The 18,173-nt window shown below is 31.0% G+C and overlaps 2 protein-coding genes and 1 long non-coding RNA gene across 4 annotated transcripts in view; 2 read left to right on the top strand and 1 right to left on the bottom strand.

The window, feature by feature from the left end:
• Positions 1-18,173, top strand: part of LOC107448750 (discoidin domain-containing receptor 2) — a 607,770-nt gene that overhangs the window by 258,272 nt on the left and 331,325 nt on the right. The gene's annotated exons all lie outside the window — the stretch shown is intronic.
• On the top strand, positions 4,618-5,880 carry LOC122270192 (micronuclear linker histone polyprotein-like). The gene has a single exon (XM_043046692.2). It carries the CDS (start codon positions 4,618-4,620, stop codon positions 5,878-5,880), a length of 1,263 nt encoding a protein of 420 aa, XP_042902626.2.
• Positions 10,237-16,153, bottom strand: LOC139426308 (uncharacterized). The gene is made up of 2 exons (XR_011637546.1): positions 16,049-16,153; positions 10,237-10,801 (listed from the first exon to the last, which is right to left on the bottom strand). It is a non-coding gene; the product is annotated as an uncharacterized lncRNA (long non-coding RNA).

Raw genomic sequence — 18,173 nt, 5'->3', positions numbered from 1 at the left:
TAAGAATCTTTTTCCCATTAAATTTGCTTTTCAGTACACAGAAAAGGTTTATTTCAATTTGAATCTATAACCGAAATTAATCAAAAAATTTATGGTGATTTTACAAAAATATAATGTTAATTTTTTACGCTTCTACTAAATAACTTGGTACTATTTCTCCATTAATTTTTATGTTCATAAGTTATTTTTTTTTTAATTTCAATTAGTAACTAACACCAAAATTAATCAAGCATCATTGACAACTATAATAGTGTAGTGATTTTCTACGTTTCTTCAAAACGATTCGGTACTATTTCTCCGCATGTATTTTCTGCAGAGAGCTTTTTTTTAATAATTCAAATCATTTTTAAATTATTTAGTTTTCTAGAAACACTTTTACAATGCGTAATTTTTAACAAAATAAACGCGTGGTTTCAGAGAACTTTTTAAATGCTAATTTGCTGCTGTTGTCAGCCTGTCTTTCTTTGTTTACGTTAATTATTGAGTTTATCTGACAGAACCAATACAAAATAAATATTAAATATCTAAGAAAGTGCAATAGTAACTATAAGCTAAACTATAAGCTATATATATAACTATAAGCCCTTTTTTCAATAGTAACTATAAGCTAAAAAATACCGCGTATTCTTTAAAATGTTTAAAGAAAGAAGTATCGTCTGCAATTTCATTTTTATCAATAGCAAATTCTGAACTAATGAGAAAATTCAAATTTTCAACGTCCCTTCCGAACAATCTAAATCAAATAATTTTTAGGATCGGGGGCTTAAAATGCCCCTTTTATCCACTGTCCGAATTTCAGGACGCTAGCGTAAACGTTTCTGGAGTTAATATGAACCACGCATAGAGAGATAGTCGAACAAACTCTTTATTTTATTATGGATTGTAAATACCAATATCTTCATGTCATAAAATACTTTTGTTTTTGAAATTCAAGAAAAGGAACATGATGCTACAAAACAAATTTTATAAACTAAATAAATAAGATTTTAAAAATATCGTACTACAATTTAATACTTTTTAAGAAAACTTAATAATAAGAAATTACATTAAAACTGTATTCCGTAACTAATATTTTCAATCCCAAATTCTAAAAATCAAGGAATTAAAGCATTTTATAGCATTTTTTTCAGACTGTAGTTTCTCTGACAGTGCCAAGTTAACAGTTCACAAATGATTTTACCGACATTCATATGTGTTTTAGATTTTTTATCCATAATCGTTGAAGCCAATAAATTAATCCCACATAAATATTTTTCATATTATATTCTAAACTTAATTTGCAGCTACTGAAAATTTGCAAAAGGAAGTTTAACATATTGGCAGACGAAATAGCTTTCAGCTATTTAACGTTGCTTACTGTGTAAATATGTAATTTTTTCCCTACAATTTCGGAATATATACATAATTGGATTAATTATGCGAAGAGCAGTTTGTAACCTTAATTAAATTATCTAATATTAATGTAAACATCGTTGTAGTACTCCAACATGTCATTTTATTCTCTAACAATTAGTTATTAGATGAATATATCAAATTTATCCGAATTAATTTGGTAAAATTAGTACAAATTTATTTAACTTTCCTATTTTGTTTAGAAACAGAAGCTGCTGATCAAATTTAAAGTTTAATTAGAAGATCAATCGATAAACTAGTTTGACATTGAATGAACTTTATTATTCTATAATAAATAAACGTCGTTTTCTATAAACTTTACTCTAAAGGTTGTTCTATAATAATCAAGCGTAATTAAAAATGACTACATTGTTTCAACAAGCATACTGAGATTTTACATTAAGAATAGTTCTTTTTTAAAAAATTATATCTAGTTTGGTTTTGATTTTAATGCGTTTTAAGCTATGATCACCAGATTCGAAAACTGGTAGCAGGCTTACGTTTATGATTATGCTCAGAAGGCTAGTAGAATCCCTTAACCGAAAACCTGTGCAGCAATACTATCGCGTTAGATATTTAAAAATCGAAATTTTTTAACTAATACCTACCTAAGTAATGTGTTAAATTCAGGTTGCACTATAGTATGCAGTAATCAGGCTAGGAGGTAATTTGTACGATAAACTAACTAAACTTCGGGAAAAGATGCTCTGATTTAATTATGTGGCCTAAGAATTTTACGAAGTTCTTGTAAAAGTCACAATTTTTTAAGATTCACAATGAGTCCTACTTCTTTATATTATTACAATATCTCTTTCGGATTTGATATTCAAGCGTTCGTATCAGTATTCATTTTAAATTTATGAACAGTATGATTTAAATTTATGCATTAAAAGTACTGCAGTATATTTTTATTTATTTATTTTTGTAATACAATGGTTATAAGTTTGCTCGATATTGAGATTTAACGCTAACCGAAATTTCTCACGGAGTATATTTAAATCAATACAAGCATTTTTATTCTATAGTTTAATAGATATTTGAATTATCTATCTAGTTTTGTTAGCAATAGAAGTCCTTAGTATTTATGTCTGTATTCTTGATATCTTGACCAGATGGAATACTGGTGAGCACATTATTTTGTGATAGACATTTTAAGTTCGAATGAAAATTATGAATACCATTGCCTTCTACGAACATTATATGTTCCCACACTTAGAGCCATAACAAACATTTTAATCACGTAACTCAATTTTAATTAAGATATCTCTCAGACATTGGTAAGAGAAATTAACATTTATTCCTAATAGAGTCCCGATTTTGAATCCAACCCAATTGACAAAAAGTCTTGAATCATATTCGTACGTTGTAAACCAATATAATCTTTCTCAAAACCGATATATCGTTATTTAAAGTCATTCTAAGGATAGTACAATGGAAAACAAATTTATTAAGATCATTATTATAAGCGTTTAAAATAAAATATGATACAATTTTGACGTTGTTTTGGGTATTCGAATCAATATCAATCAAATTTTGAGCTGGATTCATCAAAATCTTAAATACAATGCATGTGTTCTCAATTTAAAGTTATCGGACGTAAAGTTTTCATTTGAGTGAATCTGAATATCTATAATCAGTCGACAAAAGAACCAAAAATCCTATCTTAATGGGCCGCGACCCATTAGTGAATATATGCCTTTTCAAATACCTCGATTACTTGTTAAAGGGGGGCTTATTTCAGTGGTAATCGGTAATTAGGATACACCACATCTAAATAGCATTTAGAAGAGGAAAAGGCTTTTGTTAGCAAAGTAATGCAATTATCTCCGGACAAAAGGGCCGCCGAAAAGAAGTTTCAGCCTAATCCCGGGAATAATCCCCTCAGATGTGCGATGTCAGAGAGCCTCCTTATTCCGCGCTATCCGATCCATTAAACAAGAAAAAGCCCCTTAGAATAAATAAGCGTAAGAAAAAGGAACAGGAAAGAGATAGAATGTATATTTTCCACCAGACAGAAATAGAAGCATAATTTGTGGAGAGTGCGGTTCAAGCGTATATCTTCGGCGTCTCGACAGTGGATTAGACAGAGAGTTAATGCATGGCTATATTTTATAGTCGTTTTGTAATATTCGTTTTAAGCTACTACATGGTTACTTCACGCCCTGGCAATACCTCATGCGATAATAACCCTACGGAGAAGGTTAAAAATACAATAACAGTTTGGTTTAAAAATAAACTGCCCTAATAAATCTTAAATGCCTGAGTTTAAAATTAATTTATGATTCAAACATTTTTTATGATTTTCTATTTTTAATTATTAAAAAAATATTTTGGAGGTGTCGAAAGAATACAAACGGTAAGCTTTTTTCTTTAATGACAGCGACATATTTATTTATTTTTTAGGTTAGGGAATAACTTCTCCAAACTTGAAATAGCATTTTTATTATCCCGCTAATTAGTAAGTAACAAATACTTAATAATATTTTGTGAATTGCTTTTGCAATCTGTGCACGTATCCACTCATTTCTAACTTTCCACTTATTCCACTTAGTCGGAACTTCCTAACAATTATTCTCATTGCTAATAATGGTTAGGAAGTTCACAGTAGCCCAGTAACATATTACAGAACAGTTATTAGCAGATCTTCAGTAGTCAAGCAGCTCATCACTTACATTGTTTAAAGTACCACCAAAGATTCCTCCTAACGTTTTTCGAAAGTGATGTGCCTTATAGTTTTCGCTTTAGGTCTAATAAAAATACGAATTTCCTTAGTATACTTGATTTTTATTTTATTTATACGAATATAAATGTCATTATTTTTTTTAATTCATCGAACATTCAAATAAACAGCTTTTCGGGTGACTGTTACGGAGAAACTTTACGTAAAACAGACGCCAATAGACGTAAAACTGCGTGTAGATTTTCAAAATTCCATCTAAGAACGAATTCGTTGTTGACATCGGCGATCAGTTGAGTAAGATTATTTTGGAGTCAACTTGAGAAAGATGCTAACATACATGTTGTCATAAGTGTTTTTATTTTTTAAAAAAAATGAATTTTAGTCTCGTGTATAAGTGTCATAGCACATAAAGCAATTCTACACGAGATTTTTATGATTTTTATCTTATTTAAACTACAAATTTCTTCGCCATTCTTGATTTTTAATAATCGCTTTACTAAATTTAAAATATAATAATAATCATAATAGTTTAAACGCAAACGAATATGGAAATGGAAACGCAAAAAGACGAAATTGGTTCTAGAGATAATTCAGATGATGAGTCAAGAAACACTCCAGCGGCTTCCATGGAAACGGAAGATCCATGTTTTGATGCTCTGTCTTTAAACAGTAATTACAGCAATGAAATGAATCAGAGTAAAAAAAGCCCTGCTAAAGCTGAAAATCTTGATCGAGGAGACAGAGGAAAAATGATTCGGGTTAAAAAAAGTCCTGCTAAACTGAAAAAGCTTAATGGAGGAGACGGCGACAAATTGACTCCCGTTAAAAAGATCCGAGTTAAATCAGATACGCCTGATCGAGGAGACAATGTCAAAATGATTCGGGTTAAAAAGAGCCCTGCTGTATTGGATATGCCTAATCGAGGAGAAAACAATCAAATGAGTCCGGTTAAAAAAAGACCTGCTAAATCGGAACGGTTTGATCGAGGAGACAATGGCAAAATGATTCGAGTTAAAAAGAGCCCTGCTAAATCGGAAAGTCCAAATAGAAAAGACAGCGACAGAATGACTCCGGTTAGAAAGATCCTAGCTGAATCGGAAAAGTCTGATCAAGGAGACAGCGGCAAAATAATTCGAGTTAAAAAGCGCCATGCTAAATCGAGAAGTCCGAATCGAAAAGAAAGCGAAAAAATGACTTCGATTAGACAAATCCTTGCTGAATCGGAAAAGTCTGATCAAGGAGACAGCGGCAAAATGATTCGAGTTAAAAAGCGCCATGCTAAACCGGTAAGTCCAAATCGAAAAGAAAGCGAAAAAATTACTCCAGTCAGAAAAATCCTTGCTGAATCGGAAAAGTCTGATCAAGGAGACAGCGGCAAAATGATTCGAGTTAAAAAGAGTCTTGCTAAATTGGATAGATCAACTCAGAAAGACAGCGACAAAAGGATTCGGGTGAAAAAGCACCTTGCTAAATCGAAAAAGTCTACTCAACGCGACATCGGCAAAATGACTCGTACTAAGAAAAGACTATCTAAAATGGAAAAGCCTGTTCGTGGTAACATTAAAGCCAACAGTAAAATGACTCGTACTAAGAAAAGACCATCTAAAATTGAGAGGCCTGGTCGTGGTAGCATTAAAGCCAATAGAAAAATTACTCAGAGTAAAAAAAGTCAAAATAAATCGAAAAAGCCCGTCCGTGGTTACAAAAGACCAGCAAAATCCATGAAGGTTTCCAAGGCAAAAAAGTACAAACCATCTAAGACATCGACTAAATCTAATAGAAAAAGTGCAAGAAGACCTCGGAAATGAAATCTTGGCGAACTAATGTTGTGTTTTCCCTTAAACGCAAAAGAAATAATTTAAAAAAAGTTTAAAATTGACTTACCTTATTACTTAGAATTATATAAAGTGTAATAATATAATTAACAGCAAAGAAAATATCTTATCCTTGTAAATTTATATAGTCATTAAGTTTCATAAAATAAATTATTACAATTATTTAATTTATAATTTTATCTAATTAAGAGAAACATTGTATTAATACTGTAATGACAAAATGGGTACTTTTCGGTTCGCCGGTTTCAACCGAAAAATCGCCAAAAATGTAGATCTCTGCAAGCTTTTTTTTTATTCTTTAAACACATGAAAATGAAATAAATTAAATCAATGCAATAAAAATATATTTGAATTTCCTTGCGCCTGGCTTACCGAAAAGTAACAAATATTGATAATTTTTATAGCACTTACATTTAAACTTCATAGATTAAATTTAAGCTAATGAAGAGTAGAAATATATTATTTTTGTTATTGTGTACTATCGTTAAAATGCACTTTAAGAGAAAAATCATGTAATAAAATTAAATAAAATTGATTAGTTGCAAATTTAGGAAAAAGTCTATATCACGTAAACGAGATTAGTTGAGACAATTAAAACATTTTCAGTGTCGACAAAGGACAATATTTTGTTCATAAATGAAATATTTTCAATTTATACAAGAGGTATCGATTTTTGGGTATTAGTTTACAATCGTGGGCCCTTCTTATCTTTGGCGATTTGCAAATAAACGAATATGTATAGAAATAAATCAAAAACCAATAGCATAATGGTAAACAAAAGTTGCGGTTACCCGAAGGTGACGTCATAAAAAGCAAAGACCGCAAAATATATCATGGTAATCAGAAATGGGATTTCAGCTAAACTGAACGAAAATTATCACCAAACCAAGGTGCTCCGATTTTACACTAGAACCGATTTCTGTTTAGACAGAAATAAAGAAAATTGCCAACGAAAATTGCGTAATGTGGTTAAAAAAAATTGACTCCTTACTGCAATAGCCAAAATAAAAACTAATAGTTTTTTAAAAAAAAAAAAAAAAAAAACCCATCATAGAATTACTGGCTGTGTCGCAGAAATAGAATTTGTACGTCGTGAAATTATATAGCGATATATTAATCATTTTCAAAGTTTCACAAGTGAATCGTGAGTCTCATAGTGAAAAATATATTTAGGAAACCGGTGCTTGTTTAAGTCAATGTATTTATTCCGATATACAATATTTATACTTGCAGTAATTAAGATGAAAAAATTAATTAAGAATATCGTTAAAACACTTTGTTAATAGTTAAGTAAATGTATTTCGTGTGCATGATATTCATAGGGATGCCAACGGCTCAACTTTTGGCCATTAATTTTATAAAGCGGCCGAAAATTTGACACAATTTTTAAAAAAAATTAATTTTGGCTAGTTCTGAAAATGATTCAAAGACTTCGCCCTGGTATGAATTGTACAAAATGGCTCTTTGTAAATAAATTTTAGTTACATGAATTGGTAGACTAAATAACTCAAAATGAAATTTACTAATCCAAAACCAAAATTTAAAATATGAATTTTTCTACCAATTAAAAACATTGCTTTTCTTGCTTTAAGGATGATTAATTTTTTCCCGCCTAACCAAATATAATAATCAATCAATAATAATCCCTGTTTTAGTAATTTTACTAACCCGATTAATCAAGGGATGTGTGTGCCATTGCCCAGTATCCCCGATATATATGTGTGTTTTGTTATTTTTATTTTCTTAAAGTTAAGTGCCACTGCCCAGTATGCCTAACACAGACTTTTGTAAGGTTATATGCCATTGTCCAGTATGCCTAACACAGACTTTTGTAAGGGTAAGTGCCACTGTCCAGTATGCCTAACACAGACTTTTGTAAGGTTAAGTGCCACTGCCCAGTATGCCTAACACAGACTTTTGTAAGGTTAAGTACCATTGCCCTTGGTATTCCGTATACTGACTATTGCGGTAAGAGTTAACATTTCCCTACAAAGCGGAACAAGTTGATCATATCAAGTCCATTCATATTATTATTATTTTTTTCTTTTAGTTTTAACAGTTGCATTTTTTAAAAATTATTACAAAGCGAAGATGAACATAGATTATTTGAAATCGTGAGTTCTTTGAATAATTGTAGAGTTTCAGTAAGTTGCAGCATCTCTTCAACAACATCGCATTTTTTTTTTTAAAAAAAAAGAGAAAGAAAATATTACAACATATTATTAAGTCCTGTGAATAGTTATGGAATAGTTAGGAAAGATGCGTTTGTATATTATGTAGTAAACTTAAAAGCGAAATCTTTAAAAGAAAAAATGAGTTTGAGAAAAAGTTGAAACGAGTTGAGAACTCACCAAATTTGTAATAACAACATACTTTTAATTTTAAACGCTTTTTTTTAAAAATGATTATTTAGAAAAATTACCTATGTTCACTGATAGACCGTAATAGAATCATCATACGGGAAATATTAGGACGTGGTTAGAGGGAGCACAAGTGTAATCCAACATAATTATTTTCAGTACATACATTCAAAGTGAATAATTTCACTTTTGGCAGAAAAAACTTTTTCTAAGAAACAACAATTATTGCGAAGGAGTAGTGGTGACTCAGGGGATAAGGTATTCGATTCCCAATCGTTTTCTTGGTTTTCCTCTCGATGTAATGCAAATGCGGGTTAGCTCCATCAAAAAGCCCTTCACGATGGCAAATTTTTCCCAATACCTGATCCAGGAGTTCCCTAGTCTTCTGGATAGTGTTCAAAATTACAAGGCTATGGAGTTGAACATTAGTTGTCGTAAACACAGAAAAATGGGTAAGCTGTTCTACGATGGTTATAAAAAAAAAATTTAAAAAAATAAAGTAAAAGAAAAAAAATCCTCCTCCCTTTTTTTAGCTTTAGTCTATGTAGCACAAAGTATGTTGTATGTTCCTTTTGGACAACACTTCTCTTTTAAATGTTTATGTTTTATTCATAACCGAAAGGAGAAATCAGATTGTTACTATAAATTATATGAAAAATTTATGGAAAATTCATTAAATTTAATCTTTGAGATCAGTTTGATTGTTTGAATGTTAATGGAAATGGTACACGCTAATGCAAATTATTTGTATACTTTGTCTAATTAGTCATTATAATAAAGCACGTTTTTACCTGAATAAAACCCCAACGAAATTCAAAAACTGGAAAATGCAATTACCTAAAATTAGATTTGAAAATGAGATCTGTGCCTCTTTTAAAACGCATGATTACATTAATGGTTTTCCTTTTGCTTCATATAAACAATTAGACATTCAGTTTTTGGAGAACTGCATTTTCAGTTTATTTAGTGTAATTTATTCATTTTATGCGAAATAGAAATACTTATTATGCAAATATTTTGAAGAGGCAGAATAAATAAAAGAGTTAATGAAACTTGCTTTCAATTAGATGGAGTCTACTTATTTTATGAATTTTTAATTTATTTCGAAATTTCTGCTTTTCAACTCAGTTGAATATTTGAAATTTGATATCAATAAAAGCTTTCTTATCAATTTATTTTTCAGTTGATCTAATTCTTTTAGTATGTTCAGAATGTATTTACGAACGCATGGCATGAATTTATTACACTGAAAGGAATAAGTGTATTCAACTAAAATAATGTAAATTTTTTGGAAAAGTGAATCCAATTTAATAAACAAGCATCTGCACTCTGTAAGATATCTTTTGATTTTAAATTGCGAATTTTAATATGTGAAATACATTTCGTTATCTTGTTTCGATTCTACTTAGTTATATTTTTTTCTCAATTTAATGAAAAAATTTAAATAAAAATAACTTAAAATTATGTTATACATTATGGCTATATAATTATTTTGAACTTTTATTAAATAATGATAGTAATCATGCAACCGAAATTTTAATCATTGTTCAACTTGTAAATGCAATCAAATTTCAAATACTACACATATTTTTTATTTGCAATCTCAAAAAATAAATAATGTATTTTTTTCTTTTCCAATGCTCACCTGAGGTATGACCTTTCGTCATACAGGTATCTGAAGGGCAGATTTGTTGGCCACTATTTCAGGGGCGCTATATTAGGTGGGCCAACGTTGCTCCCACAGTAAGGACAGGACAGTTAGTACAGAGAATGAAAAAACTCCCTTGCCTTGCCCGAGACTCGAACCTAGAACCTTTCTGATGCAAGGCCAGTTTCCTGACCCCTACGCAGGTCGGTCAATAAATAAATAAATAAATAAATAATTATAATAATAATAATAATAATAATAATAATAATAATAATAATAATAATAATAATAATAATAATAATAATAATGATAACAGTAGTAGTAGTCCGGATAGTATTTTTTTAAATTATTTTTTATTGAAAATATTATTGTCTATAATATTTTGAACATTACATAAGAACAGGTTATAAAACAGTTTTAGTAGCAGTTTTTCAACATCATAAAAAATAATAATAATTATAAACAACGAAGAAAATACAATAAAAAAAATTTAGTTTTTTCTTTTTTCTCCTTCGATTTCTTTTTTCTGTACTTTTATGCATTAAATAAAAGTACATAATAATAAAAGAAAAACAATAAAAAATACCAATATTTTCATGGTAACTGCTTCATCCATTTCGTAAGAATGTGAAGTATCATAGTCATAAAGAGTACTTTTTCTTTGTGATTGGTACGAATAGATACAGTTAAGAGCGGAAGGTCGTGAGTCCGGTGGGATATCCGGTTGCTGTGTATATCGTCTTCTTAGTGCAGGGTAACTATTTGAAGGAAGCTAGTTTTGGCGTCGGCTATATTATCAGACATCGAGAGTCTATATATTTAAGGAACCAGGAACCGGATAGCGACAGACAACATACAAACGAAAGAGGAGAGGCGAAAATGAATGCTAGAATGAATAATTATACTGATAAGTACATTTTTATTTATTCATTTTTATGTTTCTACAGATTATGGTACTTTGCAATTAAAATTTCGACTACTTTTCTACGAGCTAGGGTGTTCACATCTCTACTTGAATTTTGTGTAGGAGGACAAAGCACATTTTAATCATTGTCTGACCACTACAAGTCGAATTTATTGTTCTAATTTCAGCTGGAGTTCTATGATCGATGTTAACCATTTGACGCAGATGAAACACCAGTGTACCTTTTACATGCTCTTATTCTAATGTTTTAATTACAAGCAAAATTATATTTTGGTATTTTTCATTTTAAACAATAATCTAATTTTTAGTGAGAAAACTCTGTTAGATTATCGGAATTATATTTGTACTGAAATATAAAATCCAAAAAAAGTTGCTTGAAAATCTTTCTTCATTCATGTTTCATTCATGAAAATTTATCAATAATTGATTTCGCAAATTAAAGAAATTTCAATGATGAATAACAATTTGAAAAATAAGTACAAATTTGAATAACAAGTACAAATATGAATAACAAGTGCAAATTTGAAAAATTATTGTTTGGAAGTGAGTCTTGTTTGGACGATTATATCTTAACCACAGAAAAAGACACCGGTGTTTTATGTCGTATTTTATAACATTAAAATGCTAAATATAATATTTTTCACTTATTTTGATCTAAATTAATACAAATAATGAACAAATTATGAAAAATATAGCTAATAAAATTTCAGCGTCAAAGGGTTAACTCATTAATGGCCAGCATACAAAAAGTTGTCAAAATATGCAAAACACACCTCAAAAATAAGTATCTCATATTTGTTTATACCACATAGATATATCTTGTTGTTTCTAATGCCACTTGCCAAAAAGCGAACCTGCTTGGTGAAACAGAGTGAATTTAAGGCAGACGGTGCGTTTCTTTTTTTTTTCAAGGGCGCCACTCATGACCAAGAATATACGGCTTCAACCGCATAGACGTCACAGCCCGTTTATAGGGCGGACCCATTCATTCATCTATAGATCGTAATTTCGATCTGAACCAGAGAACGACCAATCTCCAATTCAGTACTCAAAGAGGTATGATTTGTTATGGGAACTGGGAGGACTTTGTGACCTACCATATTTAACGTGCACCAGTCACCATTTACTGCACGGGGAGATTTTTTTTCCGGTGGTGATGGAACTCAAAACCTCTTGCTGTTACTAACCACCTTAGCTTTAATAAAACTTTGTGCCGTGACTTCAGATTCAAATAAAAATATTTATATTATTAACATACATATGGTAGACTGAAATACCTTGTTTCTGGGAAATTTTAGCCAATAATAAAACACTTGTGCTACCACTTTTCCTATTTTTATAAGTTGAAACCGCCCTTTTAAAAGGGTGCTGGCACTATTTGGTTAGTGCAAGTTACTATTGTTCTCATACACTACAAAAAGAATTTTTATCAGTAAAATCCGCCTTTCAATGAGTTGGAACAGGTTCGAATCAAAGCAGTGGCTGGTTGAAACGATTTCTGCTCCCAGTTCGCACCGACCATGGTGCTGACGTAAAATATCCTCAGTGGTAGACGGATCATGGATTAGAATCCTTTAGCCAGTAGGCTAACCAAGGGAAGTTTCACTGTTTCTCTTCTCAACGTAATCAGCGTTTAGTCAGCTTTTTAATTTATAAATCCGCGTTTCCCATTTTTTTGTGGCTACGGAACTCTAAATCATCGAACATCTTTTGAAGGAACCCCAAATATATAAATAAATTGTTTTAGGAGCCTTGATTATATATTGACCAAAGAAAGACTACCAATTTTTTTAATTATATTTAATGAAATTTTTTTAATAATCGTTATATCACTAAAACTCTTAATAGGTTTAGTCATATAGGTTTTATGTCAAGCAGTTGAATTCGCAGGTTTAAAGTGTTAACTAATCTAATTATGAATTTTTTTGGGAGCATACATAAGCCATGGGAGGTTTTCGTAGTTTTACTCTCCATGTAAAGAGAATGCGGTTTAGTCCCATCAAAAAGTCCTTCATGAAGTCTAGTTGTTAGCATTTTTCATCCGGGAGTTCCCTTGACTTCTGAATTGGGTTCAAAATTACTAGGCTATGGAACTGAATAACGTTAGTCAAATATTCTGACTCGTGTCGGCTGTTCAACTCCGGAAATAAAATAAAATAAACAAACTTACAGACATGAAGATGAAAAGAAAATGCTAAAATGAAACATTTTCCCAACTACGTTTTTCATGTATACTAAAAAGCAGAAAAACATGTTAAAAAGAGATATTACTTATATAATAAACTTTTATTACCGCTGCAAATTTCCCCCTCGTCTGCAAAAAGTGATGCGACTGCTGCCACTTTTATTTAATTCAGATAAAAAAAAAAGTTTTTTTTTTCATTTTTAAGTCTGCATAAAAAATGTAATTTTAAAATTTTTATTCAATTGTATTTTCAATTTTTGTGTATAAAATAAGTATATTAAGCCATCATAGATATAACTGTTTTAAAAGGCATTTTATTTTTACGTGAAATATTACCTGCGATCATTGCCTATGAGTAACATAACTTAAAGCAACGTTCCGTGACCAAGTTTATTTCCTTCAATTATACGAATCAGTGTTATCTGGGTTTAAGGTTAAAGAAACTTTGACTTCCAAACAATATTTAATCGTTACAAAAAGAAGAATAAAAAAGAAGGTAAAAAAATGCCGAAAATTTGTCATTACGATCCAGTCAAACAAATGAAGGTTGCGGTGATCTTTTGCCCTCTGTTGTTGTAGCTCAAAGTTACCGTTGAAAGCAGGAGGTCGCAAGTTTGAACCCAACGATTCCTAGTTCATACAGCAGGTGGATGTTGGATGTTAAATCACTCGTTGGTTGGCCACCCGTTGCTTTATTAGAGAATTTTGGAAAAGCAGATCCGCAAGTCTTGGCACTAACAACTTTAATAATGGGTTTCACTGCCGTTTTAATACGTGATGGTGTTGGCATTTTTAATGCTTTTCGAATTGGCATTAATGATTTATAAATCACGACTTGCACTTCAAGGTTATTTAAACCTTTAGTCTTTCCTCTATTTAGATACAAAACCCTTAAATTATGTAAAAGTTGAATGCTAGCAGCAAGATGAAGAACAGTAATTTCACATAAATTGCAATAAATTTTTAGTTTGAAAGAAGACAAGTTTAAAACGTCCCATGCAGTCCTTTCATCGTCTAATATTAGTTTAAAAAATATAAGCTATATTTTATTGCATATACTGATTATCTGTGGAAATTTTATGAACTTCAAAATAAATTTTTCCATGGAATTGACAATAATGGTTTATAAATCACGACTTGCACTTTAAGGTTAGTTAAACCTTTATCTTTTCTTTGTTTAGATACAAAACCCTTAAATTATGTAAAAGTTGAATGCTAGCAGCATGTTGAAGAACAGTAACTTCACATAAATTGTAATAAATTTTTAGTTTGAAGGAAGACAGGTTTAAAACGCCCCATGCGGTCTTTTTATCGCCTAATATTAGTTCAAAAATATGTGCTATATTTTATTTCATATGCTGTTTATATGGGGACATTTTATGAACTTCATAATAAATTTTTCCATCGAATTAACAATAATAATTTTTAAACCACAATTCACACTTCATGGTTATTTAAACCTTTATCTTCCCTCTGTTTAGATACAAAAAGCTTAAATTATGTAGAAGTCGAATGCTAGCAGCATGTTGAAGGACAATAATTTCACATAAAGTGTAATAAATTTTTAGTTTGAACGAAGGCAAGTTTAAAACGTCCCATGCAGTCTTTTTACAGCCTAATATTAGTTTAAAAATATGTGCTATGTTTTATTGCATATGTTGTTCATCTATGGACATTTTATGAACTTCATAATAAAATTTTCCTACCGAACTGACTATAATAATTTATAAACTAAGACTTAGAACTGCAAGGTAGAACTTAGTTATTCCCGAGTTCAAATAAGTAAATCTTGTGTTATGTAAATCGGAATGCTAGCAGCATGATTAGAATTTGATGAATGTAGTTTCACAAGCAGTACAGTAAATTTAAAAATCTAAAAGAAGCTGAATAAAAATAAATCACTTGCTGTACAGTAAATTTGAAAATATGAAAGAACTCGAATAAAAATATCACATGCAGTACAGTGAATTCAGAATTTCGAAAGAAAATGGATAAAAAATATCTATGCAGTACAGTAAATTTAGAAATCTAATTGAAAACAAAAAAACACCACATGTAGAACAGTAAATTTAAAAATCTAAAGGATGATGAATAAAAAATATCACGTGCTGTACAGTAAATTTAAAAATCATAAAGAAGATGATGAATAAAAAATATCACACGCTGTACTGTAAATTTAGAAATCATAAAAAAGATTAATAAAAAAATATCACATGCAATGCAATAAATTTAGAAATCTAATAAAAAAAAAATATCACATTTAGCACTGTAAATATAAAAATTTGAAGGAAAATGAATAAAAATATGACAAGTACAACAGTAAATTCAGAAATCATAAAGAAGATGAATGAAAAATATCAAATGCAATGCAATAAATTTAGAAATTTAACAGAAAGGAAAATATCACATTTAGCACAGTAAATTTAAAAATTTGAAGGAAAATGAATAAAAATATGACAAGTACAACAGTAAATTCAGAAATCATAAAGAAGATGAATGAAAAATATCCATTACAGTAAATTTAGAAATCTAATTGAAAACGAAAAAAACACCACAATTAGTACAGTAAATTTCGAAATTTGAAAGAAAATGAATAAAAATATCACATGTAGAACAATAAATTTAAAAATCTAAAAGAAGATGAAAAAAAAAAAAAGATCTCATGCTGTACAGTAAATTTAGAAATCATAAAAAAGATGAATAAAAAAATATCACATGCAATGCAATAAATTTAGAAATCTAATAGAAAAAAATATCACATTGAGCACAGTAAATTTAAAAATTTGAAAGAAAATGAATAAAAATATGACAAGTACAACAGTAAATTCAGAAATCATAAAGAAGATGAATAAAAATTATCACATGCAGTACAGTAAATTTACAAATGAGAGAGGATAGATGAAAAAAAAATCACATGCAGTACAGTAAATTTGAAAATATGAAAAAAGATGAATAACATTCAATCCTTTTTATCACATTATTACTTTAAAAGTCTTATTGCCGGCTTTTTATTGCCGGCTTACATTTGCAGGCTTGTTTGCTCAATTTAGGCTTAGGAACCTTTGTCAAGTAGGAGGACAGATAGAACAATTTAGAGAAAGACATCGCGAAGAATACATCCAGGGTTACACACATCCACGCTTCACACAGCGTCTGGCGGCCGACACCGCACGGCCAGGGAGCTGCTATCTACTTTAAAAGTAGATAATGTTTTATTTCATTGCCATTCACTCACTAAAAGAGCTTGTATTTCTTGAATTTTATAATAAAATTCATTTATATCTGATTATATCCCTAATTTTTATTATTTCGTTTAGGGTCGCTCAAACATTAAGCATAATTTTGGAAATTTTGAACTCTCCCTTTCTTTATTGTCAGCAAAAATAAGTAAATTACTACCTCCCATGCTTACAACGCACTCAACGGCAACCCCATACCCGTGTTTTTTTTCTATGACCAGAAATAGTGTGATATATATATTTATTATGCCGAAATACTTCATGGTGATCAGGGGGCTGACTTCATGTAAAAAACGTCCCGGGTTCGAATCTCGGAGGAATGGATGTTCTTTCCTTCTCTCTTACTATTATCTGCCCATCTTTCTGTGAGGGCAACGTTGGCCCACCCAGTCATGTGTCCCGAAAAAGTGACCAGCATATCTGTCTTTCTGATTTCCGAGTGACGAATGTCAACATGCTTTGATGAGCATTAAGAAATATATATTTATTTTATTTTATTTTATAACCGTCGTTGAACAGCCGACCCAATTTCTGGGTTTACGACTACTAATGTTCAACTCCGTAGCCTTGTAATTTTGAACCCAATCTAGAAGACAAGGGAACTCCTGGATCAAGTATTGGGTGAAATTTGCCTTCTTGGAGGCCTTTTTGGTGGGACTAACCAGCATTTGCGTTACATGGAGAGGAAGACCACGAGAACCTCCCACGGTTAGCCTGACGGCAAGGGGACTGTAACCCACGATCCGTCTACCATTGAGGATATTTCACGTCAGCACTGTGGCCGATGCAAGCCGGATGCGGAATTCGTATCGACCAGCCATCGCCGAAATCGAACCCCGATTCACCTCATTGGAAGGCGAACGCTCTATCCCCTGAGCCATCGCGGCTGTTAATGTTAGATACATGAATTAACACGTTAGTATATTTTGGAAAATTAATTTGCATCATTATGGCATAAATAAAGCCACTTATGCCCTTTAAAATTTTATTATTTTTCGATCAGGTACCTGGAATATCCATCTCAATAGTTCTTGTACAAGCAGTACGGTAAATTCAGAAATATGAAAAAAGACGAATAAATAAATATCACATGTAGTACAGTAAATTACATTCGTCGCCTCTTCATGAGTCGACTCAGGTTCAAATCCCGACAATGGTTGGTTAATTCACATACAACTTGCGATTCACTTCAAACAAGTGTTGACAAAAATCATCGTCAGCTGAAGTAATTGATCAAGAGTTAGCGTTCCTTTTCCATGATATTCCTCTTCATGCTCTATAAGTGTGATGGAGGAGCTCCCTTGTCTTCTGGGTTAGCTTTAGCATTGCAAGGCCTTGATAAAAATCGACTGTTAAAGTTGAAAAATCTGCCTCTTTAAAAAAAAATTCTATTTGAATATTGTTGAAAATCAATTAAATTTCGGAATTTGTAAGAATCTCATCTGTACAGGATGTAAAATTTCAAAAGCCTTTCAACGCATTGATACAGAATTATTACTTATATCCTTAGTCGAGTAATGTTGTTTTTCAGCATAATCTAGAAAATAAAAGGGGAACGTACTTAAAATAAAATTTAAAGGGAAAAAAAAAACTTCAGCATCAAACTTCTTACCTGTCTATCGAAAAAAAAAAAAAATTGTGGGGTTGAAATGGGTGCTTAACAAGGCAGGAATCATTACAAAAACTCATTTCCCACCACCCACGCAGATCCATCTACACCCCCAATCAGCACCACCCACAAACCCTTCCACACACTTCGGTACACGGAATAATTGTGACAGATCTCAACATACATACACATCATACACGGGCGATATAAATGACAGGGGCTTTGTGCGGGGGGGATGGTAGCGTTAAGGTTAGGGGGGGAGAGAGAGAGTTAGTAGCTGTATTGATTGATTTCTATCGG

This window comes from Parasteatoda tepidariorum, chromosome 8 (assembly GCF_043381705.1).
Source record: "Parasteatoda tepidariorum isolate YZ-2023 chromosome 8, CAS_Ptep_4.0, whole genome shotgun sequence".
Classification (NCBI taxonomy): domain Eukaryota; kingdom Metazoa; phylum Arthropoda; class Arachnida; order Araneae; family Theridiidae; genus Parasteatoda; species Parasteatoda tepidariorum.
This window is presented reverse-complemented; position numbering and strand designations above follow the sequence as displayed.

Excerpts from the sequence above, each read along its gene's own strand:
- LOC122270192 (XM_043046692.2), top strand. The coding sequence starts at position 4,618 with ATGGAAATGGAAACGCAAAAAGACGAAATTGGTTCTAGAGATAATTCA.